The following is a 27,662-nucleotide window of genomic DNA, read 5'->3' as shown; positions in this document are numbered from 1 at the left end:
GTGACCTGAAAATCAAAAGGGGTCATCTGCCAGTCATGATCAATGTTCCTATGAAGTTTCATGATCCTAGGCGTAAGCATTCTTGAGTTATCATCAGGAAACCATTTTACTGTTTGAGTCACTGTGACCTTGACCTTTGACCTAGTGACCTGAAAATCAATAGAGGTAATTTGCCAGTCATATTCTATGTACCTATGAAGTTTCATGATTCTAGGCGTAAGCATTCTTGTGTTATCATCCGGAAACAATTTTACTATTTTGAGTCACTGTGACCTTGACCTTTGACCTAGTGACCTGAAAATCAATAGGGGTCATCTGCCAGTCATGATCAATGTACCTTTGAAGTTTCATGATCCTAGGCCAAAGCATTTTTGAATTATCATCCGGAAACCATTTTACTATTTCGAGTCACTGTGACCTTGACCTTTAACCTAGTGACCTGAAAATCAATAGGGCTCATCTGCCAGTCATGATCAATGTACCTATGAAGTTTCATGATTCTAGGCCTAAGCTTTCTTGAGTTATTATCCGGAAACCATCTGGTGAACGGACAGACCGACCAACATGAGCAAAACAATATACCCCCTCTTCTTTGAAGAGGGGCATAAGAAATAAAAACTCCCACATATTAAAGGAGTTTTTGTGGATGGGGTTAACTTTACAAACGTTTTCACAGCACTACCTGACATGTTGATGTTGGCATACATACACAATCAAATTTGTAAAAGAGACAATGCTGGGATATTTACCACACTCAGGGTCCACATCCGACCATCCAGTCCCGTTCTGTGCGCAGGTTCTACTAACAGGACCAGATAGAGTGTAGCCTACAGCACAGCTGTACCCAACCTTGAACCCTGCTGAGGTCAAATGGTAGGCACCATTGGTTGGAATAAGAGGTTCATCACAAACTGAAAATGTTCACGATAACATTTGATGACCAGGCAATGTTCCAGTAAGACTTGTGGTTCAAACCACTAAATATTTTTTAACTTAAGTGGTGCAGGTCATGATTAAAGTACATGTATTTCACATGAATCGTTGATCAATATAAGAGTGATCATAGAAAATATATTTTAACGAGCGGCACAGCCACGAGTGAAACAATTATTTTTCTATGATCATTAGTGAAATAACAAACGATCTTACACTGACATGAACAAATTTTCTGGGTTTTTTTATGCCCCTTTTTCAAAAAAATTACTAGCTGTTTCCCTTTCGCTGAAAAGTTACCCTTTTTTGCGTGGCGTGCCTCAATACATTTCAATACACAAAATGATGTCAAACCAGAGAAATTCTCCAGTTAAACTCTTTTACAATGTACATAAACAGTGAAAAAAGCTTAAAAGAAAAAGAAAATTTGTTGGATTCGATGGAATATCATTTTTAATTCACTCGTGATCATAAAAAAAAAATATAAATTTTGAAGTAAATCTTGATATGATATTCTTAAAATAGAAAAAGAAGTTCCGAAAATGTGTTATTTTCACCGGTGAAAATAACAATTCGTTTATTTTAACTGCTGTTATTTCACTGCAGAAATGTCATAATTTATCCTTAGGTATAAAAGAAAGGGTGTTATTGAATGTTTTTTCATCATAAATAAACTGCTATGTCTTGTGATGTACAAATTAACGAACAGATTTTATGTAAATAAAAATAGAAGAGCAAGAGTCTATCATCAAAAGATTGGATTCAGAAATCAGAACATAATGAATAGTTTCACAATAAAACATACTCATTTAACTAATATAAATGGGCCATGCTCTGTGAAAAGGGGTTAAATGCATGTGCATAAAGTGTCATCCCAGTGCATTAGCCAGTGAAGTCCGCACAGGGTATACAGGGACGACACTTTCCGCTTTTATGATATTTTCTGTTTAAAGAATGTCTCTTCTTAGCAAAAATCCATTTTGGCGGAAAGTGTCATCCCTGATTGGCCTGTGCAAACAAAGGCTTATCTAGACAGACACTTCCAGCACATGCATGATTGCCCATTTTTACAGAGCACAGCCAAAATGTGTGAACATCATTATAGGGATAATACACGTTTTCGAGGGCATGATCATCTGCGGGCGCTAAAAAAATCCGTTCCTGCCCGAGTGCGCAGCACGAGGGCAGGAACGGATTTTGAGAGGGCCCGCAGATGATCATGTCCGAGAAAATGTGTATTTTTGCTATTATTGCATAAACAAATCACACATACCAAAATAAATTAAAATAACATTGAAAACAATGTTTTGTTTATTCGACATCGACAAAATAATTCGATTATTTCAATACAGTTCAAGGTTGTGTTTTACATATGCCTCACTCGGTCATCATCCGAAATGACGAGGCTTTCCCTTCGGATAGGCAGTTTACGATTTAAAATGTGTTTTAACAGTGGATTAATGCAAAGTTGAAATGCAGCTGCGCAAATTAAGAAATGAGGAATAATTTTGGAATTTACAGCAGGATCGTTGAAGGTACATAATCACTTAAATTTACAGCATAGTCTTTTAAAAGTGTTGAGTAAAAAACCTTAACTTCATTGACGTTGCCAATACAATAAAACTGTTGTCAAGAGAGTGCAGATGGTATAAGTTGAAAAGTGGATTGAAATAGGCATTGCCATTATCCCTGCATGCATGAGGAAACTGGTGCTTATTCAGTTCCCCATTTATGCTTGGAAAGTCGTCGAAGGCTGGAGAAGGGAAGTAACTGAGTGTGGACTAGATTATGGATATGAACAACACATAACAGGGCTTAAACGGCACATGAATTGCCTTGTTAATACATGATTTCTTCCGTTCAAGCCCTCATTTTGCCAAGTTTCTGCACCCGGCCAGAGGGCATTATAGATAGAGTTTATGCAATAATATTTGAATTATCAGTAACAACTAGAGCTTTGTTAAAATTGTGACTTAGACCTAAGCACCAATTTGTCACCTAGGTCAAGGGCATATACCTCATGAGCATGTAGAATCTGGGGGAAAAATGTGTCGAAAGTCATAACTGAAGATTCAATATAATTGCTTACAAAATGTGTAAATACTTCACTCCACAAGCAAATGAGTGTTGAATGTTTTGAGATAACTGGGCTTATTGCTTGAGCGTAAAGTGTCATCCCAGATTAGCTTGTGCAGTCTGCGCAGGCTTATCAGGGACAACACTTTACCGCCTAGACTGGATCATTCATTTAGAAGAGATTACTCGAAAAATGCAATAAATCAAAAAGTGTCCTCTCTGATAAGCATGTATTTAGTGCGCAGGCTTATCTGGTACGACACTTTACGCTCCTTTTTCCCAGATTAAGGATCATATAACAGTTTATGCGGTTGACTGACCAACTGACAGTGACTCCAACAAATCCCTTCTTAAAGTTCCTATTCGAATGTATAAACATCCCCTACCACAAACAGGAATGGAGCCATTCCAAGAACCATTGTTGAGGCACTGCAAGGTGCCAGAACCCACTAGATGGTAGCCATGGTAACAGGAGAAGGTCCTGTAGGTGGCAGCACCGTCTGAGTAGTTGGACGTGGATCCACTGGCCAGGGGTGAGAGGTCAGAACACCGAACTGGGGAAAATACATGGCAATGACAGTTATGTTATGGTCATGATGACTTGTTTGTTTAAGGTTTGTATATCATTAATTGTATACATGTACATTATAACTATAGTTAAATTTTCTGGGATTTGAAGCTGTCGATACAAGAAATTATTTATCATTGCAAACATTAAAATTTATCTCTAGTCTTTTGTTTTTCATTATAGGCATATTATAAGTAAGAATATTTAAGCAAAAGTGTATGCAAAGATGGTAAAATTAGAGTTAACAAACAGAATCTTTGAATTGATCTCCCTGCCAAATTCCTGTTTATGTATGGGTCTCAATTTCTTGATATACTGAATAATCTTGAAAGAATTATTTGAAAGGTTATAGTTTTAATGCGTTGCAATATACTCATAGATATCTATACACCCATGAAGTTTCATCTAGAAATCTTTTATTGTATCTGAGATATAGCCCTGAAAATTTACATCATACATAAACAACAAAGGGCAATAACTTGTATTTAAGAAAGTGTAGAGTTTTTGATCTTGTGCAAAGCTATTCTCCTCATTGATATCTATAGACCCATGAACTTTCATGTTGAAGTCTTGTATCATATCTGAGATGTAGCCCTGGAAATAATGAATCATACAGAAAAAAACAACGTGTAATAACTCCTATTTGAGAACATTTAGGGTTATTGTTCTTAAGCATGGCAGTTCTCCTTATTGATATCAATAAACCCATCAAGTTTCATGTTGATATCTAATATAGTTTCTGAGATATAGCCCTGATAAGATTGTGACCGATGGACAAACAGATGGACTGACGAAGGAAAGACTGACAGATAGACAACGCCAATTTTAATAAAACATCATGCCAGTAATACCACAAGTGGGTGGGGTATTGGTCCAGGTTCCATTTTCCAGACAGGAAATCATCGAGTCTCCTAGCAAGGTGTAACCAACATCACATGAGAAGGCAGACATGGTGGCCAGTCCATTAGAGCTCGCCTGCATGGAGCCATTGGAAACAGGACTCAATGGCAAACATGTGACTGAAATGACAAGATTGCGGATGCTATTTTAGAGTTTCTGTTATCATTGTCAATATATTTTTGGAATGGTATTACACACACATTTTGTATTAATCCACAGTTATACAGTATCTTTATAAATACTTATTTCAACCAGAAATATATATTTTTTTAATATACCAACCATTTTAACCTTGCAACTGAAACATGTACAATGTTTTACATTTGAAAATGTAATAAAGTTTTGCTTGGTTTGTTCACCATTATACTGGTAACCAAAATAGTATGGAATACAAAGTTATTGTTGGTAATCAGTGATATAAACTTGATAATTTAACCCATTTATGCTTAGTGTCTAGAAAAAAGGCCTTGGCAAACAGCTTAGACCCAGATGAGACGCCGGATGATGCGGCGTCTCATCTGGGTCTGCGCTGTTTGCTTAAAGGAATTTTCGTAAGAAATATTCTAACAAGGGCTGTTTGTAAAACATGCATGCCCCCATATGGGCTGTCCGTTGTACTGGCAGCCATTGTGTGAATACGACTTTTGTCACTGTGACCTTGACCTTTGACCTAGTGACCTGAAAATCAATAGGGGTCATCTGCAAGTCACGATCAATGTACCTATGAAGTGTCATGATCCTAGGCAAAAGCGTTCTTGAGTTATCATTCGAAAATTATTTTACTATTTCAGGGTCACCGTGACCTTGACCTTTGACCTTGTGACCTCAAAATCAATAGGGGTCATCTGCGAGTCATGATCAATCTACCTATGAAGTTTCATGATCCTAGGCATATGCGTTCTTGAGTTATCATCCGAAAATCATTTTACTATTTCGGGTCACCGTGACCTTGACCTTTGACCTAGTGACCTAAAAATCAATAGGGGTCATCTGCGAGTCATGATCAATCTACCTATAAAGTTTCATGATCCTAGGCATATGCGTTCTTGAATTATCATCCGAAAATCATTTTACTATTTCGGGTCACCGTGACCTTGACCTTTGACCTAGTGACCTCAAAATCAATAGGCGTCATCTGCGAGTCATGATCAATCTACCCATGAAGTTTCATGATCCTAGGCGTATGCGTTCTTGAGTTATCATCCGGAAACCATTTTACTATTTCGGGTCACCGTGACCTTGACCTTTGACCTAGTGACCTCAAAATCAATAGGGGTCATCTGCAAGTCATGATCAATCTACCCATGAAGTTTCATGATCCTAGGCATATGCGTTCTTGAGTTATCATCCGGAAACCGTTTTACTATTTCGGGTCACCGTGACCTTGACCTTTGACCTAGTGACCTCAAAATCAATAGGGGGTCATCTGCATGTCATGATCAATGTACCTATGAAGTTTCATGATCCTAGGCCCAAGCGTTCTTGAGTTATCTTCTGACAACCACCTGGTGGACGGACCGACCTACCGACCGACGGACCGACCGACATGAGCAAAGCAATATACCCCCTCTTCTTCGAAGGGGGGCATAAATATAGAAATAAAATATACTAGAAATCCCTATTTTTGGAAATAAATTGATCCAATTTTGAAGAATGGGAGAGTCCAATAGGAATAAATGGGTTAATGTCGTTCTAAATAATTTGGCATGCACAGCCAAAATGTGAACTCAAACATACCACATTCTGGAAAAGTTGTCTCCCATGTGCCGTTCTGTCTGCATGTGACCTCTGCTTGACCTTTGAGACTGGTCCCCAGCTTGCATGTGAACTCCAGAGAAGAGATCACCCCATTTGTTGCTATGGTAGCACTGCCATTCGTAAAAGAGGGTGGGGAACCGCAGGTCACTGGCAGAAAAGAATATTGTACAATCATAAATATATTTTTATACTTTGTAAGTTATTGTATGCACTGTTCCCTAGAAATGTCTAAGAGACCATGAACTGCATTAAAAGAAAAAGAACACTCAAGATATGATCCATACTGCTCATTAAGTTTAAGTATATTTTGATTATTTGTTCAAGTAACAGTTACAAGAAGGGAATTACATGTCAAAAGTGTAAAATAATATTCTTTATGATTTTCATGCTGACCAAGGACAATTCTGGAATATCTACTGTTTTGAAAATTTCAATCAGTCTTTCTCAAACTCAATTAGTCTTGGAACTGCAGAACCAAAGAATATTATCCTTGACCATATAGTAAGTAATTTCTCAAAATAAAAGTATGATATAGTTAACAAAATGACACTACTACTAACACACATACCACAAGTAAGTGCTACATCTGACCAGCCAGTGGAGTCCCTCCCACAAGTCACATGACTTTCACCAGACAGGCTGAACCCCGCCTGACATGTGTAGTCTGCTGACAGACCATCGCTAGCAACAACCACATTCCCATTGGCCGGACTGACAGGTGGATCACACACTGTAATATGGGTAATATGGGATTGTTAAGGTGTGGATCACACACTGTAATATGGGTAATATGGGATTGTTTAGAGGTTAATCACAAGCTGTAATATGGGTAATATGGGATTGTTTAGGTGTGGATCACACACTGTAATATGGGTAACATGGGATTGCTTAGAGGTGGATCACAAGCTGTAATATGGGTAATATGGATTGTTTAGAGGTGGATCACACAAACACTGTAATATGGGTAATATGGGATTGTTTAGAGGTGGATCACACACTGTAATGTGGGTAATATGGGATTGTTTAGAGGTGGATCACACACTGTAATATGAGTAATATGGGATTGTTTAGAGGTGGATCACACATTGTAATATTGGTAATATGGGATTGTTTAGAGGTGGATCACACACACTGTAATATGGGTAATATGGGATTGTTTAGAGGTGGATCACACACACTGTAATATGGATAGCATGGGATTGTTTAGAGGTGGATCACAAGCTATAATATGGGTAATATGGGATTGTTTATAGGTGGATCACATACACACTGTAATATGGGTAATATGGGATTGTTAAGAGGTGGATAACACACTGTAATATGAGTAATATGGGATTGTTTAGAGGTGGATTACATACTGTAATATTGGTAATATGGGATTGTTTAGAGGTGGATCACACACACTGTAATATGGGTAATATGAGATTGTTTAGAGGTGGATCACACACACTGTAATATGGGTAATATGGGATTGTTTAGAGGTGGATCACACACTGTAATATGTGTAATATTGGATTGTTTTTTTGTGAATTACGCACTGCAATATGGGTTATATGGGATTGTTTTTGGTGGATTACACATTGTAATATAGGTAATATGGATTGTTTAGAGGTGGATCACACACTGTAATATGGGTAATATGGGATTGTTTAGAGGTGAATCTCACACACTGTAATATGGGTAATATGGGATTGTTTAGAGATGGATCACACACATCAATATGGGTAATATGAGATTGTTTAGGTGTGGATCACATGCTGTAATATGGGTAATATGGGATTGCTTAGAGGTAGATAACAAACTGTAATGTGGATAATATGGGATTGTTTAGAGGTGGATCACACACTGTAATGATGGGTAATATGGGATGTTTTAGAGGTGGATCACACACTGTAATATGGGTAATATGGGAATGTTTAGACTGCAATATGTGTGTGATCGATTGTGACTAAACTCTTAGTCTCAATGAAATACAAGTCACATGGATTTTGCATGAACATATTTTTTGTGATAAAGGGATTGTATGAAAATATACCATTTCGACATTTTACTATTGTTAAGTTTCTTTGCGGAACTAGTGCAAGTATGAGTGCTAGTGGCTTTGTCCTGTTATGGGAAAATGGGGTTTAATGCATGTGGGTAAAGTGTCATATGCAGTCCGCACAGGCTAATCTGGGGCGACTGTCTGCTTTTGTTGTACTGTTTAAAGAAAGTCTTTTCTTAGGAAAAATCTAGTTAAGGCCACAATTGTTGTACTTAATACATACAAACATCACAAAGAGGAGGCCGTAATAAATTGTAATTGAGATTTCTTCTAACACATAGAAAAATTGTGTTCAATAAAGAAATTATTTTGTATTTATAGAAAAGAGAACACTGATTAGTATCTTAATATAATTCAAGAAAATATAAAAATATGAAAAGTTCCATATTATTAGTTTGGTGTTTTAATTCAAACAACAAGACACAATAAAAACCCAACAGCAACATCATTTGAACAATTATCGCAAAATAGGGCAAAAATCAACTTACAGCAAACTGGTACTTCAGCATCCCACGTGCCTGTTGAAGTGCATGTCAAGGTCACATTGCCATGGAGATGGTAACCATGGTCACAGGCGAAATGAGCAACACTGTTTGAGCCATTGTTAGTTACAGCCATAGCACCGCTGTCTGGTACTACCAGGACTGGGCAGGCAGCTAGGAACAGAGTGACATTGCGTGATCAAATTGCTGTTTAAATCAGTTAAATTATGCAAATTGATTTCATACTTGGAAGTGCTTCTTAAATATTTTTTTTAAGTTTAACTAAGAGACAAAAAGCGCAAACTATATAAAACAAAACTACACCTCTATTTCAGTCAATCATAAACGTTACTCACTACAAGTGGGCTGAACAAAATCCCAGTTTCCATCATTTCTACATGTGAGTGTTTTCTGACCCTTCAGAGTGCGGTAGCGGTCACAGGTATAGACGGCCCAAGTGGTGGCCCCATCAGTTTGTAGTACTACACTGCCCCCATCTGGATGTCCAACGGCAGGACAGGATACTAGGAATATTTACGGTAATCATTATTACAATTTAGCATCATTCTGGGGAAAGGAGGCTTAACTCATGTGCATAAAATGTTGTCCCAGATTAGCCTTTGCAATCCACACAGGCTTATCAGGGACAACACTTTCCCATTTTATGGCATTTTGATTTAAAGGCACTCTTCTTAGCTAAAATCCAGAAAAGGCAGAAAGTGTTGTCTCTGATTAGCCTGTGCAGACTGCACAGGCTAATCTGGGACGACACTTTATGCACAAGCATTAAGCCCCATTCCCTCAGAACAAGGCTCATTAAAGGATGAAACAGATTGGTAGCAAACAAGCTGAAATGACATTACAAGACAAGTGCTGCTTGTTTTCGAAACCCAAAATACCATATTCCAATGCTGAGTGTTTTTCTCCGAAAATATGAACATTCCTCAAACAAGCTCTTTGTCCGTTTCAGAAGCAAAGTGAAAATGGGTTTTGCAACCAGCATAAAACCAGAACAGTCTGCTAGTAACTCTCAGTCTGTTCAGGTTTTATGCTGTTTGCTGTATCTCAGGGTTGGAAAGAAGCCTGTAAAACTTGAATCTCGTAAGAAAGGTCTTTAATTAAATGTAACTTTACAAATTCGTAAAAATAATCTAAGTGGTAAAGGGTTAAGGGTTTATCTCTTGATTCTTGCACTATCCTCTGTATGCTGACTAACTTGCCACTTTTGGGGTGCAATCAATACAGGAGTTAATCAGTGTAAAGGTAAAATATTACCTAAAACTTGTGTACATAATTCAACAGATCTATACATTTATTGTGATAATTCAGATAAAAGCATAACATGCACAATATAACTTCTATCACACATATTAGAAAAGCTACAGTACTAAATGAACAGTGATTGTTTGATTTGGTAATTGTGTTTCCAGTTAGCAAATCTTTCAACATAACTGCTATCGAAAATGCAACCCTTGTTAAAATCTACAAAATGCTAAATGTTACTTTGTTACTTATGGTTGTAACTATAACTAAACGTAATAGAAAGCCAAGCAACTAAAACTTTTCAGCAATCAAAACATAACATTCTAAAATTCTAAAACAATGGCTGGAAACACAATGTTTCAACATGAACAGTCTTCACTAATATTTTTTTGATGTGGCTTTGCACAGTTGAGCCTTGTTTGGGATAAAAAAGGGGCTTATTGCATGTGTGTAAGGTGTCTTCCCAGACTAGCCTGACCAGTCCACACAGGCTAATCAGGGACAACACTTTCTGTCTAAACTAGATTTTTGTTAAGAAGAGACTTCCTTCAAACCAAAAATTCCGTAAGAGCGGAAAGTGTCATCCCAGATTAGCCTATGTGGACTGCACAGGCTAATCTGGGACAACATATTAGGCACATGCATAAAACTCCAAAACAAGGCTCAGTTAGACTCACCCCCACATGAGGGTACAGCCATGTCCCAGGAGCCTGTCTGCACCACAGGTGAGCGACCCAGCCCCTGACATGGTATAGCCCAGGTCACACGTCACCTTGGCCACCGACAGCAGGCTGGTTGAGCTGATGTTGATTGAACCACCTGCCGGGGGTGTGAGGGTTCCACAAGTCACTGCAAAGAAACAAATACCATACAAGTGAGTAAGTAAATGGTAAAGTACTAGACCACCATCTATGCATCATGTTATTAAATGAAAATACGTACATTAACTAAGCTTTCACTCACAATAAGTGTTATCACAGACTAGCCTGTGCAGTCCACACAGGCTAATCAGGTATTAATTAATACCCCTACATACCGATACAGATAAAGACATACAGTCTTAAAAATCCATGATACATTTTTTACTGCAACTCTCTTATCGTGGTTTTCACTTTAAGTGATCTCTATCATAACAAATAAAGGACTATTTCCAGCCAGTTTGCTCCAAGAACAGAAATTTTTGTTTTCGCATAAAATACCTAAACTATAAAACAAAATAGAAAACAATTTGTACAGCCTTCAACAAATGTTAAGTTATCACATGAAAAACTTCCCCATTTGTTTTGTTGATTTGTTCATATTAAACATTAATTTGTATTTTTCTGGTCCTGCAACTTATACATGTCTGTATCAGCTCAAACAGCTGATTTGATTTAATAATGTAATTTATTTGGAATTGGAATAAATAGTCAAAGTTTTTACCTCAACATTTAATGTTGACCTTAAAGGCATCAATATACTTCTTGCACACAAATACCATCACATATGAGTTCATTAATAATGTTAAATCCTTTTATGCTCAAGGAGGTTATTAAGCTATTAGCCTTTTCTTGACAATACAATGCGGTGTTCTGTTTATTGAAGTTAAAATCTGGCATTGACCTTGAAGGTAGACACATGGTTCTTTTTACATTACACATCGTCTTATATAGGTGAACATTAAAGCCACAATGTATTTTAATTCTTATATACAGGATCAAGTTATAAGCAGGCAAGCCCACTTTGGAAAAATAAAGCACTGTGTGTTAACCTCTGACCCCTATCTCTGACCTGGACCTTGAAAGTAGCTAGACATTTTCTCTTACAGGTGAACATTTGTGGCAAGTTATGTTAAACCCTTGAACGTTTTTAAGTTATACAGCGGAAAAGCCTTATTTGGACAATAAAGTGCTGTATTTTGACATTTCACCTCAAAGCTTGACCTTGAAGATGTTCATACAGTTATTGGGCCCATCACACTCACATCTCATGTAGGTGAACATTTGTACCAAGCTATTTTTTTTAACCTCAAAAATAGTTAAGTTTTAAAGAGACAAGCCCTATTTTACAAATAAAGTGCTGTGCTTTTACCTTCAACCTCAAAGCTTGACCTTGACCTCAATAGTAGCCAAAGATTATCATTTGAGCAAAATAATTTTGCAAACCTTCAATCCATGACTGCAGACTGAGGGACAGACAGCCGGCCAAGAATTACTCCAATATAGTCACAAGGGGTGGCAGTATCATAATACCATTGATATCACACAATAATAAATCATTATGAAAGGTACCAATGCGTACAGAAAGTTCACTTAATAATCTTAAAAAATAATTTCAAACATTTACAGCAAACCTGAAAAGTTTTTATAGAATAAGTACAAACAAGAGATTGTCAGGCAATATGGTCCCCTACCGGTGAAACTCCACCATTGTCAGTAATTTATATATGTATATATATATATATATATATATATATATATATATATATATATATATATATATATATATATATATATATATATATATATATATATTTATATATATATATATGTATATATGTATATATATTTGTTGCAATAGCAACCAGAATTCTTGACATAGGAACAAGATGAAATGACGTGCATAATCTCCATATTGCCATCTATCAATGTTTCAAGTTTCATGAAAAAATATGCAGAACTTTTAAACTTGACAGACAGACTGACTGACTGACAGACTAACAGACTGACTGACGAACAGAGCGCAAACCATAAGTCCCCTTCCGTTTCACCGGTAGGGGACAATAAATGAAACAAGAAGTGGTAAAATATTGCAAACCATCCTTTATAATCGGAAAATCATGAATATGTATCAAGGGAGCTTGGTATTTTGCGAGCAAGTAAATGCCCGGATGTAAATGTTATTTCTGACTCAGGGCTTAACATTTATTTATTATCTTGTTACAGCTAATGTTATCATGGCATCATTTCTATTTACAAGACTGAACAACTTTTTCATTCGGAAGCTTAGGTCAAAGTTATATCTTTGTTTTTCTTGTTTTGTTTGTTACAATTCATTATACTGTTACGATTGCTTCACTTTCGTTTAAGCAGATAGGAACAATACATTGTTGTTGTTGTTTTGTTGTTGTTTTTGTTGTTATATTTACTGACTTTGTTACATTCACAAAATATTACATTCACGCTGTATTTTGGAGCACATGCTCAGAAGTTCTTAATCAACATTCAAATTATTCAATTATATTTTAAAAATTACAAGTAATAAAGGGTATAAAACGGCGAAAAATACCTGCCACTGCATGGACGTTGCCATATTGACTATCACATTGCCACCTCTGGTAAACGTTATCTAGCTTTTGCCAATAAAAATAATTGTTTTTCGAAACGAAATTTGGTTTATTTTCAAAAAACGTTTTTTCACTAAAAATGGTCTTACAAAATTTCGAAAAAAAAAAGGTTTTATAAAATGTTTAAAAGAAAATCTTCGAAAACAAGTTTCAAAGTGAACAATTGCAAGAATTTGAAAATTCAATTTTAATTATCTTATCTATTTCGTCTGCCCAAAATCCTACTACATCCGGGCATATTATCACATTTTTACACTAAACCGTTGAAACCTCTTTTTGATTTGCAGTTGACAATAGTCAATGTGCCAAAGCAAATAGACTAAAAAAAGAAGTCAATTTACAACAAACTATCAAGAATCAACTTGTGCATGTTACATACCACATGTAGGCTGGCTCCCACTCCAGCCCAACCCGTCCTGCTGACAGACACGAGTCTGGGAACCATTGAGACTGTAGCGGGCATGGCATGTGTAGGAGATCACAGAACCATCGCTGCTGTACTCCCCATTGGCAAAGAATGAGGGGGGAGTACATACTGACATAGAAAAGATTTACTTTGTATGACTTGTATGAGAAACACAAGTCATACAAAGGTTCATTTTAATTTTTGTATTATAATGTAATTGTGTATTGTCAGGCAAAATTCCCAGATTAATAATTGTTTTTCCTATCCTCACCTGATTAATTACAGAAGGCAAGGCAGTAACCACTTTTATAATATTTTAAGTAAATAAAATTAACTTTAAAGACCTCAGTACCAAAACAATGTTATTACGGTGTTCTTTTCTCTTGATGAATTAAATATACTATAATTTTTCCAGCTAAATCATCAACAAGATTAGTGTAATGTTCATTACAAGTAGATTATATTATGATTTCTTACCAAAATAAATAATAACAAGGGCTGTTTGTAAAACATGCATGTCCCCATATGGGCTCTCAGTTGTAGTGACAGCCATTTTGTAAATATGTTTTTTGTCACTGTGACCTTGACCTTTGACCTAGTGACCTAAAAATCAATAGGGGTCATCTGCCAGTCATGATCAATGTACTTATGAAGTTTCATGATCCTAGGCATAAGCATTCTTGAGTTATCATCCGGAAACCATTTTAGTATTTCGGGTCACTGTGACCTTGACCTTTGACCTAGTGACCAGAAAATCAATAGTAATCATCTGCCAGTCATGATCAAACTACCTATCAAGTTTCATGATCCTAGGCATAAGCGTTCTTGAGTTATCATCCGGAAACCATTTTACTATTTCGGGTCACTGTGACCTTGACTGTTGACCTTGTGAACTGAAAATCAATAGGGGTCATCTGCGAGTCATGATCAATCTACCTATGAAGTTTCATGATCCTAGGCATAAGCATTCTTGAGTTATCATCCGGAAACCATTTTAATATTTTGGGTCACCGTGACCTTGACCTTTGACCTAGTGACCTCAAAATCAATAGGGGTCATCTGCGAGTCATGGTCAATCTACCTATCAAGTTTCATGATCCTAGGCATAAGCGTTCTTGAGTTATCATCCGGAAGCCATTTTACTATTTCAGGTCACCGTGACCTAGACCTTTGACCTAGTGACCTGAAAATCAATAGGGGTCATCTGCGAGTCATGATCAATCTACCTATCAAGTTTCATGATCCTAGGCATAAGCGTTCTTGAATTATCATCCGGAAACCATTTTACTATTTCGGGTCACAGTGACCTTGACCTTTGACCCAGCGACCTCAAAATTAATAGGGGTCATCTGCAAGTCATGATCAATATACCTATGAAGTTTCATGATCCTAGACCTAAGCGTTCTTGAGTTATCATCCGGAAACCACCTGGTGGACGGACCGACAGACCGACAGACCGACATGTGCAGAGCAATATACCCCCTCTTCTTCGAAGGGGGGCATAATAATCATTCATTAGAAAATTTAAGACAAGAAATACGCTTTTACTTGTCTATAACAACTGGTTCAAACTACTTACAACACTGCGGTTGTGAACCAGACCAAAGTCCAGCCACACACTGCCGTGTCCTGTCACCAGTGAGTGTGTAACCAGTCAGACAGTTATAGGTTGCCAAGGTGATGGTGCCATTGGTTGTCATGACAACATCTCCATTGATAATCTGTGATAGGGCTGGGCACTCAACTGTCAGAGAAAACATGAAAAATTAGGTGTCTCTTGCTTGAAAGAAGAATAGATCAACTAGAAGTTTCATAATGGACTCAGTTAAGTGAGTGTGATAATAATACAAAATATTAAATAACATTTATCCATCCAAAGCATAGTCATTTTACTCACTCAATTTGAAATAAGTTCTTAAATTTTTATTCCAACATATATATTCACATAAACACAAATATAACAAATTGGTCTTCAGAATGACATACTGCAACTGCTCCACTAATAATTGAGTTAAAAAGAAACATTCTTCTGCATTTTTTTAAACACTGACTGCGTCCCCACCCATACAAACTTCCAAGCTTTATTGAAGTTTATCAAATTATTGTTGACTTATTGAGCAGAATTAATAGTGTGATACCACCAGCTAACACCCTCCTGCTGAACTAAGAACACACCTCTTGAGTCTAAAGACACAAAGTAAAAGGGCAAAAAAAAGCTGCTTACCTGAGACTCAAAGTAACTAAACTGTTCTTAACAGGTAGTGTTCACAAGCATTCCCAATAGCAATACAAGACAAAACAAGAGATGTGTTTGTCAGAAACACAATGCCCCCTTCTCCGCTGCTTTGAAGCCATATATTTTACCTTTGACTTTGAAGGATAACCTTAACCTTTGACCACTCAAAATGTGCAGCCACATGAGATACACATGCAAGCCAAATATCAAGTTGCTATCTTCAATATTGCAAAAGTTATGACCAATGTTAAAGTTTTCGGACGGACGGACGGACTGACGGACGGACTGACAGACAGTTAAAAAACTATATGACACCCTTCAGGGGCATAAAAAACCCACTCTTTTGTGGACATAGTTTTCAAAGGACTTGTTTTAATTTTGCTGAGATATTAACAAAATAAATATTTTGATGATTGGGTAAAAAAATGTGACTTTGGAATGTTCAGATCTTTCAACTTTAGACATGTAAGGACAACTTCCCTTACCCTGGCAGCCAAATCAGTCAAGATTTCATTAGAACAAATATCTTAAGCAAGTTTTTGGAACATTTGGCAATAAATATGACGTTAAGTGCATTTACAAGGTTTCGATAAAGACAAAGAAGAAACAATACACCCCATGTTTTTAAATTGATGCGAACCATTTTCAAACTTGGCAAGTTTTGTGATGAGCCACAAATCTGATATGTGAGTGTTCACATAGTAATTGTTGAAAACACATGACTCAAAACAGATGAACTGATAGTAAAATGTTGCCTACCACATGAGGGTGTGGATATATTCCATGTGCCAATGGAAGCACATGTGCCAGCATACTGTCCCACAATGCTGTACCCATTTGCACATGTGAACTGCACCATGGATGCCTGCCCATTGGTTGTCATAGTAACATTGCCATTCTGCACTGAAGGCAAGCTGGAACACTTTTCTGCAATGTTTTAATACAGGAAACTGAATAATGTTTAAGTTAAGGTAATTAAAACTATTCAGTTAGAAATTATTGAATATGAAAAGATTAAGTGTATTAAAGGCTTATAAATCAAGCTTCGATTTTAATACGAAACCTCTCGTGCATGCAGGTGTAGAAATTTGATTCGTAAATTATAAAGCTGTGTAATTTCTAATGAAAACAAGAGCTCTACTGTCGGAGACAAATGCCTCCCCCCCATAAAACAATAAACTGTCGGAGACGGGTGATAATCCCCAAAGGTTTTTTTGTCACAATATTGCACTATATATTCAGATAAAAGGAAACGTCTTGAGGGGCATAACTTTGGACAAAATAATACGATGGATGGTTTAGCAACTTAAAAAAATTTCAAAGGGCCATAATTCTCTAAATAAATCATCTAACCAGAACCTTAAATGACATGCGCATATCCTCAAGGTAGTTAAGCTTCCCATAAAGCTTCATTGAATTCCAGTCAGTAGTTGGGGAGAAATAGCCCGGACAAGAATTGCACTATATGTACAGTTTATAGAAATTTCAAAGGGCCATAACTCTGTAAAAAATCATCCAACCAGAACCAGATGATAATATGCACATCTCCTCTTGGTAGTGAAGCTTCCCATAAAGTTGAATTGAATTCCAGTCATTTATTGCTGAGAAATAGACCGGACAAAAATTGTGCGTGGACAGACAGACACACGCACAGACAGACGAAGCGGCGACTTTATGCTCCCCCCCCCCAAAAAAAATTTTAGGGGAGCATAAAAACAGGGCCTTGACACATCATTTTTTTGCAACAAAAACGGCCATAAGCGTTAATCTTATCATATTAGTGTGTCTTAGCCAATTAAAGAAGTTTCAATTTCAATAGGGGTCATCTAATGTCCAAGGCCAATATACATGTGAAGTATCAAGCCAATCGGTGAATTCGTTGAGAAACAAATTTTACACTTATTGTGACAGTGACTTTGATCTCCTAGTGACACCAATTTCAAAAGGGGTCATCTCACAAAGGCCAATTCACATGGGAAGTATCAAGCCAATTGGGGAATCAGTTGACGAGTTATTGATCAGAAACAATTTCCCACATAGTGTGACAGTTACTTTGACCTTTGACCTAGTGACTCCAATTTCAATATGTGTCATCTACTGACAAAGGCTAATGCACATTGGAAATATAAAGCCAATTGGTCAATCACAAGTTATTGATCAGAAACAATTTTCACTCTAAGTGTGACAGTTACCTTGACCTTTGACCTAGTCACCCCAATTTCAATAGGGGTCATCTACTGGCAAAGGCCAATGCACATGGGAAATATCAAGCCAATGGGTCAATCTGTTCACTAGTTATTGATCGTAAACCAACTGGCCTACAGACAGACCCCCCGACAGACATCAAGCAAAACAATATACTCCCTCTTCTTCGAAGGGGGGCATATTGAAATTCTTATATGCTTAAATATGTTGGCAGATGTTCACACATGCTTTATTCACATTGCTTACACCATCAAATAAACAAGTTGCATATTATTGTCATTTCTTGATGGAACTGAAGCACCAACTTCTAGACTGAAATTGTACGCACAGCGTTCTGGGAAAATTGAGCTTAACCCTTTGCATGCTGGGAAATTTGTTGTCTGCTAAAATGTTGACTGCTGATTTTCTTAAATTAGCATTTTCTTCGTTTTTTTTTTCAAAGAATACTATCAGAATAGCAAACAGTTTGGATCCTGATGAGACGCCACGTTCTGTGGCTTCTCATATGGATCCAAACTGTTTGCAAAGGCCTTTAAAATTCGGTTCCAGCGCTGAAAGGGTTAATGCATGTGCATAAGTTTTTGTCCGATATAAGTATGTGCAAACTGTACAGGCTTATCAGAGATGATACTTTCCGATAAGACTGAATTTGTATTTAGGAGAGACCTCCTGTACACACACAAAAGTAAAACAAGCAGAAAATGTTGTCTCTGATTAGGCTGTGGGAACTGCAAATGCTAATATGGGATGGCACGTAACGCACACGCATTAAGTCCAGTATTCCTAGAACGTGGCTCTACAAGTTCCTACTTACTGCATGTCGGTGGTGCGCCACTCCATCCTGAGCCATCAGTACCACATGACCTCACAGCCTGACCTTGCATGCTGTAGTCAAGGTCACAGTAGTAGGTCAAGGTTATACCATCTGGGCTGATTGTATAGTTCCCATTTATCAGTGACAGTGGTGGTGCACAAACTAAAGAAAATTATATAAAGATGATACAATAATTGTTTAACTATGCGTCCTTTTATAGTTAAAAAAAATAAGTTTAACTTCATTGAAGTAAAAAAAACAACAGTGTGTCATATTATCTAATATGTATGTCTGGAACTTTCTTCATTTACAAACAAAACACCTTAGAAACAAAGCAATAACAAAATGATTAAGTAACTTTCAACTGCATATCCAGGTAACTTTTAAGAAAACTCATGCATACCGCAAGATGGAGCAGAATCATTCCATGTTCCGTCAGATCTACACAGCAGGGTGGGAGCCCCAATGAGTTGGTAGCCGCTAGTGCACGTGTACTGCACACTTGTCACCAGACCAGAAGCGAGGAGACTGGAAGAACTGCTTGTAACCGTGGTAACCGGGGCACAGGGAACTGTCAATACCATTAAATACCAAATTAATTTTGCTTTTTAAAGAAATGCAGAGTTTATAATACATGATGCATTTTGCACTTATTTTCACCATATAATATATCGATATAGTTGCATCTTAAAAAAGAGTATGCCTGTCATACAACAAATCAATATACACTGCAGTATTTAATGAATAGTCATGTCTTATATTGCAATCAGAAAGCATATAACAAAACATCAACAGTCCACAATGCAACTGATATATGAGACGTCTCATGCAAAAATGAGTCTTAGGCCATATTCTTCTGGTCAGGAGCTACCCTGTTTGCTATAAATTCACGCTAAGTTTTGCAGTCTCATGAGCAGACAGAGTACCTTCTGACCAGACTGTGCTTAATACGCAGGCTAGTCTTGAGCTTCACTGGCCGTATATGGTAAAATAAGACCTTTTTTTTATTTCGGCATATATAGGACAGTTTATGAGCTACAAAAACTTACTGAACAGGGCAACTTTTGGATTGGTAAAGCCTATTACCTAATAAAATTAGCCTTGTTGTGAGAAAATTGGGCTTAATTCAAGTGCCTAGTGTCGTTCCAGATTAGCTTGTGTTGATAGCTTTTATGCTTCACTTTTTGCTTTAATGTCATTTTTTGATTCAAGGAAGATTTTTCTTTCTTAATGTAAAACTAGTTTAGGTTGAAAGTGTCATCCTTGATTAGCCTGTGTGGCCTGCACAGGCTAATCTGGGATGACACTTTACACACATGCAAAATGCCCATTTTTCCCAGAATTAGGCTAAACTGTTTAAGTTGCCTACCACAAGTTGGTTCTGGGTGTGTCCAAGTCCCATCCTCACCACAAACGGAGCTACTCCACCCTGCTAAAGAGTAACCTAGGCTGCAGTTGAAGGCTGCCATGGTAACGCTACCATTTGTTGTCATGAACATTGCTCCATTAGGTGGACTTGTTAGAGCACCACACGTCACTGTAAAAACAAGAAATCATAGTACCATTCATAATGAATACCATATACTTTCAACACGGCATGTTTGATGTTACATTTATGTATACTATTACCGTTGTGTGTGTTTTTTAACATACAAAACTGCAAAGGAGTTTCTTTGTTACCAAATTTTACCTCATGCGCTTAAAAAATATAGTGAGACAATAACATTGATGTCAAATCATAAAACTATCTTTGTAGAATAAGTAATAACTTAATAAATCAAGAAAAAATATTTCTTATGGACATACAATTAAGTATTTTACACTTCACTGACCACATAAGAATGATGATACATTGTATGTCCATTGTCCCTGGGCTCCACACTCCATATTTACATGTCCTGACAACGTGTAGCCCAAACCACACGAAACTGTTGCCATGGTAACTGACCCATTTGTTACCAAGGAGATATTTCCATTTGTAGGGGTGCTCAGAGATTGACATTTACCTAAAAAAATATTGTTTTTCAAATAATCACAATGTATCAGCAAATGCAATGGCATTAATAATCTCTATTTTGTCATGTAAAGTCTTGTTTGATAAGAAAATATTATCATTGTAAGAATACTGAAAATTGATACAACAAATGTTCATTGCTTCATATCAAACTGAACATACACGACATGGGAAACCAATTCTGTTTAGTTTAAGCCTATTTATTTTAGCTTGAAACATATAAAGTCTTGGTCTTTTACAGGCACTCTGAAGATCTGTACTGTGCGAGCGTTCTTTAGATCTCCCCCAAAACACCAAGTACTGGTTCTAGGCCCAGGAAACGGACTCGAGAGCGTTTCAATAAGCCTGAGTCTTTCAATGCAATGGAGCTAAAATAAATAGGTTTAAACTAATCTGTACTTGATGTGTTTTAAAAGCTTAATGCTTTACCACTTAGATACGTTTTTTACGCATTTGTAGTCCCTTAGAAAGTTAAATATAATTAAAGACCATTCTTACTGTATTCAAGTTTTTAAGGTTTCATTTCCAACCCTTAGATATTGATAAGCAGCAAACAGCATAAAACCTGAACAGACTGGAAGTTACTCTCAGGCTGTTCTGGTTTTATGCTGCTTGCACATAGACATTTTTACTTTGCTTCTGAGTGGGAAAGTGTTAACCCTTTCAGTGCGGGAACCGAAATTTGAAGGCCTTTGCAAACAGTTTGGATCCAGATGAGACGCCACAGAACATGGCGTCTCATCAGGATCCAAACTGTTTGCAATTCTGATAGTATTCTTTGAAAAAAATCCAAGAAAATGCAAATTTTAGAAATTCAGCAGACGACATTTTAGCAGAAGACAAATTACCCAGCATGCAAAGTGTTAACACAAATCCTGGGAATACTCTGTGAGTGAGGATCAAACCAGGGCCAGTATTTTTACTCAAGTCTTAGTCAAAATATAAAGAATATTCTTTAAACTGGTAATGTTTTAATTATTCTTTATTGTTGAGTCTCACTTGACAGTTGACACCTCAAATTACATCATTATTTATATAAAGAACAGTGTGCTTACCACATTAGCAAAATAACATGCATGTATCAAAACTCAGAAGTAAGATATTTTTGTTTCGAGTCTATTTTTTTACACTGAAGTCTCCAAATGGCAAGTTGACTGCGAATCTTTGAACTTAACATCACTTAACCCTTCCCCCATAAGAAGCAGTGAAAATGGCTTTTGCAACCAGCATAAAAAAGAACAGCCTGTGAGTAACTCCCAGTCTGTTAAGGTTTTATGCAGTTTGCTGCTCATTAGTACCTAAGGCTTGGAAATGAAGCCTTTAAAACTTGAAGTAAGAAAGTTATTTAATTAAATGTCACTTTCAATGGGACTACAGATGCGTCAAAATAAGTATCTACGTGGGAAAGGGTTAAGGCAGACAAACAGTAATTACACCGCTGTGACTTTCAGTACTGTGGTATGATGGTTACATGAGAAATTCCACTGTCTACATACTGCAGGTCGGTTGCGGACTGCTCCAGCCCAGGCCTTCAGACTGGCATGTGATTTCTGAGGAACCGTTCATAGTGTAACCCTCATGGCAAGAGTAGGTGGCATGTAACCCATCTGGTGTAAGGCTCAGGTCGCCATTTGTGACAGCCTGGGGTGTGTTGCAAACTGGAACAATTCAAAAGTTAGATTGTCAGTGAGAATTTTCTTAAAACTAAATTATATAATTTCCTCCTGTGTCAAATATGAACCAAAGACAGCGTAAAATAAAAACCAATATTGCGCTTACAGTTTGTGTTTTATCCAATAGCCATACAGCAATTTAGTTTCTGCAGAAATTTGTGAGGCAGAAAAGTTGTAGTGTTTTAAAAGCGCTTCTTTAAAAAAAGAGAATAATTTTAAAATACAAATACAATCCAATACATGGATAGAGACCGCTAAAAGAATGTTATATACATTTAACTTTGTAAGTATAGCAAATATCAATGAAATATTACAATACTCACTGCATTTAGGAAGTGAATTGTCCCAGGATGCATTGGTGTGGCAAATCAAAACTGATGGCCCACTCAGGTAGTATCCGGGCAGACATGAGAATGAGGCAAAGGTCAGAGTGCCGTTGGTGCTGACCGTCTGCACGGCCGAGGCAGGGACAGCAAGGCTTGGACACGACACTGAAAGTAAAATTAGCGTAAATTACAATCAACAGGAAGTTTTTACTTGGGTAAGAAGAAAAGGTTAAACAATAAAGAATAAATCAGACAAAATTAAACATATTTGTTATGAAAGAACTAGTTTTCAGTGACAATAACGTTGATTTGTTTCTTTTAACTGGTGTAATTGCAACAAGCATGGTTTTATTTTAAATGAACAAGGTCTTTATTTGCAAAATGCTATTGTTAGAAAATAACATAAACAAAACACAAGCACATTATGCTTTTTGTATCTATATGAGAGGCACTCTGAAAAAATGGGGCCTAATGCATTTGGGTAGAGTGTCATCCCAGACTAGTTCCCACCGGCTTATCAGGGGCGACACTTCCTGCTTTGATGGTCTTTTTTGCTTAAAAAAAAAGGTTTCTTCTTAGCAAAATTCTAGTTAAGACGGAAAGTTCCCCGCTGATAAGCCTGTGCAGACAAACATGCATTAAGCCCCATTTTCCCAGAACACTGTTTATATATTTTTCAGCTGTATTCTCGTATCCAATACTAACCACAGACAGGCTGTGATCCCAGGTAGGTCCCTGTTGCCCCACAGGTCAGTTCGTATGTCCCTTTCAGTGTATATCCAGGGTCGCATGTAAACCTTGTACTGGTGACCTTGCCATCAGTGGCTGTCATAAAGTTGCCGTTGGAAATAGGTGGCACCCCTTCACACTTCACTGGATTATAAAAACATAATGTGGAATACAAACTGTCAACTGGTTTCAGGAATGGAAATCATATAAAATTGATGCACTTTCATTCAAAATTGAAATTAATATAACAATAAATATATGTAATCATATATGTAATCTTTCTGTCTAACACAATTCATAAACTCAACCATGCAGTTTTATATCAATTTCTAGGCGCAACTAGTTAGAGACTTCCGTTCAGTTTAATCCATGAATTATTTACTCTAACCATTTTATATGGACATACATATCAGTAACATAAGATTCACATTTCTTTTACTTCCCAAAAAGTGACCCTAAGAACTGCAAATGCAATACAATCCTTATCTTTGAGTGTAAAGCAAGTTTTGTCACAAGCCAGAAGCCCTTAATAACTCTGTTTCCTGTGTAGATAATATGTTCCTTCTAAGAAAGATTTCCAACATGAAATAGGGCTGTACTCTGTGAAAAAGGGGTTTAATGCATGTGCGTAATGTGTTTCCCCAGATTAGCCTCTGCAGTCCGCACAGGCTTATCTGGGAGAGCACTTTCCGCTTAAAGGATGTTTGACGTTCTAAAGTCTTTTCTTAGCAAAAATCCAGGTTAGGCGGAAAGCGTCATCCCTGATTAGCCTGTGCGGACTGCACAGGCTAATCTGGGACGACGCTTTATGCACATGCATTAAACCCCCTTTTCACAGAGCGAGACCCAATCGAATTTTCAATTCAAATTTGACAACGTGTCTGCTCAAACTTCAAAGCAAGACCAAAGCCATGTATGCTCTTTTATAGGCTTTACCAATCCATAAAAATTCCGACTCTATGGTCTAGTGAACAGGTGTCTGCCTTGCCAATAGATGGTCTCTGGTTTTAAAGCATTTTCAAGATTATCATTATAAAGACACCAAATATTGGTTCTTCCCAGGAAATTGACTCAAGAGTTTAAACTAACTTGACATTTAAATATTGCTTACAAAGATACTGATTATCTTACCACATGTTGGCTGGGAAGAGTTCCATGTACCATCAAATCTGCACACCATATGGGATGGCCCATCCATAGTGTAGCCTGGCTCACAGTGGAATGTAGCCTCTGTGCGGACACCTGTTGTTATCTTGACAACCCTGCCTCCAGGGGGACTGGACAGGGAGGCACACAAAGCTAGAACGCACAAAAATAGGTCTTATTTTTTCATTGAGTATATTTAACACTTAACTGTCCATATCTTCCTGCCTTATATGATTAAAAAGCTTACAGCTCATCTGCTAAGCTTAGAAATAGATCAATAATAATATTTATAGAAAGTGAATTATTATTTATAACCTTTAAATATAACATTTATTTCTATCACAATTGTTTATTTACCGTACAATATAATAATATTAATGCAATTTACCAAAAAAATATTTAATAAGCACTCTAAATTATTAGTTACTGAAGTTGTTTCAAGTACAATAAATATTACATTATGACCACACAAAAGCTTACTACAAGTTGGCTGCAAGCCAGTCCAGCCAGCACCGTCTGACTGACAGGTCCGAGTGGAGTCACCATGTAGCGTGTAATCAAGGTCACATGTGTAGGACAGCATCACGTGATCTGCAGATACCCTGACGTTGCCATGGCTGGGTGCAGAGGGGACAATGCAGTCTAGACAAGAAAACAGAAAACACTGCCATGGCTGGGTGCAGAGGGGACAATGCAGTCTAGACAAGAAAACAGAAAACACACGAGTCTTGCTCTGGGAAATGAGTGTTTAATGCATGAATGTAAAGTGGCATCCAAGATTAGCCTGCGCATCATGTATTAATTTTGCCTCCCAATTTTGTTACACATAGTATGGCCCTTGTAGTTAGTAATTTGCAGTCTGCAGAGGCTAATCAGGGACGACACTTTGTGCCCGAACTTAATTTTTGCTAAGAAGGCATCCTTTTAACTAAAATTATAATAAAACCTGAATGTGTCATTCCTAATTAGCCTGTTTGGACTGCAAATTACAAATGGAAAGGGCCATACTGTGTGTGAAGAAATTGGCAGGCAAAAATCTTTTTTACAAAGATTTTATCACATTTTATTATCTTTCAAACACGGCTTATACTTGTCTTAGTTCATTATAAAGATAAACTCACCACAGGTTGGCTGCTCGAGGGACCAAGTCCCATTCGCAGTGCACTGGCGCGTGACAGAGCCTTGGAGCTGGTAGCCTGCGCGGCAGGAGTATGTGGCTGTAGTGGTTATGTTGTTGGAATGTATGGAGACGTCTCCACTGTCTGGGGCTGACAGGCCGGGACATGATCCTGTATGGAAAATAAATGAGCCTTGTTCTGCAAAAACTGGGCTTAATGCATATGCATATGAAAAAGGAACTTACTTTAAACTAAAAATACAATAAAAGCTGAAGCTGTCATCCCAGATTAACCTGTGCAGTCTGCAAACATCCAAAGAAGTCTGATAGTTTCATCCCTGATCAGCCTGTGCAGACTGCACACACATGTACTAAACCCGTTGTTCCTAGACTTAGGCTCATATGAACAATCAAATTGAATACAAAAAGTCTAAACACAAAAACTTAGTACAATAGAATTAACTATTAACTAACTTATGTATGTTAATATGAGTTAGACAACTATAAATATGTTATCATGATAAGGAATATTCTTTTACAATCTTATCGAAGAGTATTAATAGTTTCAAGCTTTAAAAGTGTTAACCTTCAATAAGAAATTACAAATATAAAAATATGTGCAAATACATCATGGCGTTTAGTCTACATTTAAAAAAAATGAAAGTAATCAATAAAATGTCAATGTTGTTAAATAAAAAAAATTTAGTAAAATAATAATGTGTAAATACAGTCATAATTTTATAAAAGGCCATAATAAACATAAACAAGAGCACCGCCTTGCGGGTGCAGACCGCTCATCTGTTTTCTTTTTAAAAGGTGAAGGGACTCTCATTTTCAATCACAAAGGAGGGAGGGGTGGAGTGAAGAGGGGTGTATAGTGTGGGGGTGTGGACATTTATTACATTATCTTCCAAAAAATGCGAAAAAAAAGGGAAAAAAAAAAAATTCGGGGAGGGGGGGTGGGGGGGATGGGGGGGGGGGGATTCTTGGGTGCAATGGTTGGACGGTATTTCAAACATAAAATAATAAAAATAAATATTTGTATTTTTAACCGTTTCCAAAAAAAAAAAAAAATTGGCGGGGGGGTGGGGTATAGTGTGAGGGTGTGGTGGTAATTTGTGAGATGATCTTTAAAAAAAAAAAAAAAAAAAAAAAAAATTAGGGGGGGGGGGGAATTCGGTTGGGGGGAGGGGGGGGGGTGGGGGGATTCTTGGGTGCGATGGTTGGACGGTATTTCAAACATAAAATAATAAAAATAAATATTTGTGTTTTTTAACCGTTACAAAAAAAAAAATTGGGGGGGTGGGGTGGGGGGGTGGGGGGGGGGGGGGTATAGTGTGAGGGTGTGGTGGTCATTTGTGAGATGATCTTAAAAAAAATAAAAAAATAAATAAATTAGGGGGGGGGGAGGGGGAGGGGGGGGGGGAGGGCACGGGGGATGGTTTGGGTGGAGTCTATTGTGGTATGTCAGATAAGAGTAGTTTTGTCAGTGTATCAATCAAATCTAATCATAAATAAAGAAGTTATGGCAATTTTAGCAAAATTTAATAATTTGACCTTGAGAGTCAAGGTCATTCAAAGGTCAAGGTAAAATTCAACTTGCCAGGTACAGTAACCTCATGATAGCATGAAAGTATTTGAAGTTTG

General features: G+C 37.2%; 2 protein-coding genes and 1 long non-coding RNA gene across 3 annotated transcripts in view; all 3 read right to left on the bottom strand.

Moving 5' to 3' along the window:
- LOC127879355 (CUB and sushi domain-containing protein 3-like) overlaps window positions 1-10,855 on the bottom strand; it is an 83,028-nt gene extending 72,173 nt beyond the window's left edge. The window contains exons 1-8 of the mRNA XM_052426130.1: window positions 10,702-10,855; window positions 9,118-9,285; window positions 8,768-8,935; window positions 6,804-6,965; window positions 6,215-6,382; window positions 4,429-4,596; window positions 3,396-3,563; window positions 750-911 (exon numbers count right to left, since the gene is read on the bottom strand). Coding sequence (XP_052282090.1) covers window positions 750-911; window positions 3,396-3,563; window positions 4,429-4,596; window positions 6,215-6,382; window positions 6,804-6,965; window positions 8,768-8,935; window positions 9,118-9,285; window positions 10,702-10,723 — 1,186 coding nt within the window. The 5' untranslated portion in view covers window positions 10,724-10,855. The remainder of the gene's footprint in view (window positions 1-749; window positions 912-3,395; window positions 3,564-4,428; window positions 4,597-6,214; window positions 6,383-6,803; window positions 6,966-8,767; window positions 8,936-9,117; window positions 9,286-10,701) is intronic.
- On the bottom strand, window positions 5,415-5,893 carry LOC127879364 (uncharacterized). The gene is made up of 2 exons (XR_008049031.1): window positions 5,635-5,893; window positions 5,415-5,489 (listed from the first exon to the last, which is right to left on the bottom strand). It is a non-coding gene; the product is annotated as an uncharacterized LOC127879364 (long non-coding RNA).
- The window catches only part of LOC127878699 (sushi, von Willebrand factor type A, EGF and pentraxin domain-containing protein 1-like), a 32,129-nt gene continuing 15,252 nt past the window's right edge, over window positions 10,786-27,662 (bottom strand). Inside the window, exons 14-27 of the mRNA XM_052425229.1 lie at window positions 26,020-26,187; window positions 25,379-25,540; window positions 24,884-25,051; window positions 23,729-23,896; window positions 23,084-23,188; window positions 22,521-22,682; window positions 20,843-21,016; window positions 20,380-20,547; window positions 19,414-19,581; window positions 19,011-19,172; window positions 16,751-16,918; window positions 15,335-15,499; window positions 13,761-13,884; window positions 10,786-10,873 (exon numbers count right to left, since the gene is read on the bottom strand). Coding sequence (XP_052281189.1) covers window positions 10,786-10,873; window positions 13,761-13,884; window positions 15,335-15,499; window positions 16,751-16,918; window positions 19,011-19,172; window positions 19,414-19,581; window positions 20,380-20,547; window positions 20,843-21,016; window positions 22,521-22,682; window positions 23,084-23,188; window positions 23,729-23,896; window positions 24,884-25,051; window positions 25,379-25,540; window positions 26,020-26,187 — 2,150 coding nt within the window. The remainder of the gene's footprint in view (window positions 10,874-13,760; window positions 13,885-15,334; window positions 15,500-16,750; window positions 16,919-19,010; window positions 19,173-19,413; window positions 19,582-20,379; window positions 20,548-20,842; window positions 21,017-22,520; window positions 22,683-23,083; window positions 23,189-23,728; window positions 23,897-24,883; window positions 25,052-25,378; window positions 25,541-26,019; window positions 26,188-27,662) is intronic.

This window comes from Dreissena polymorpha, chromosome 4, assembly GCF_020536995.1.
Source record: "Dreissena polymorpha isolate Duluth1 chromosome 4, UMN_Dpol_1.0, whole genome shotgun sequence".
In the NCBI taxonomy this organism is placed as follows: domain Eukaryota; kingdom Metazoa; phylum Mollusca; class Bivalvia; order Myida; family Dreissenidae; genus Dreissena; species Dreissena polymorpha.
Note: the sequence above shows the minus strand (reverse complement) of the source record. Positions and strands in the feature narration are given on the sequence as shown.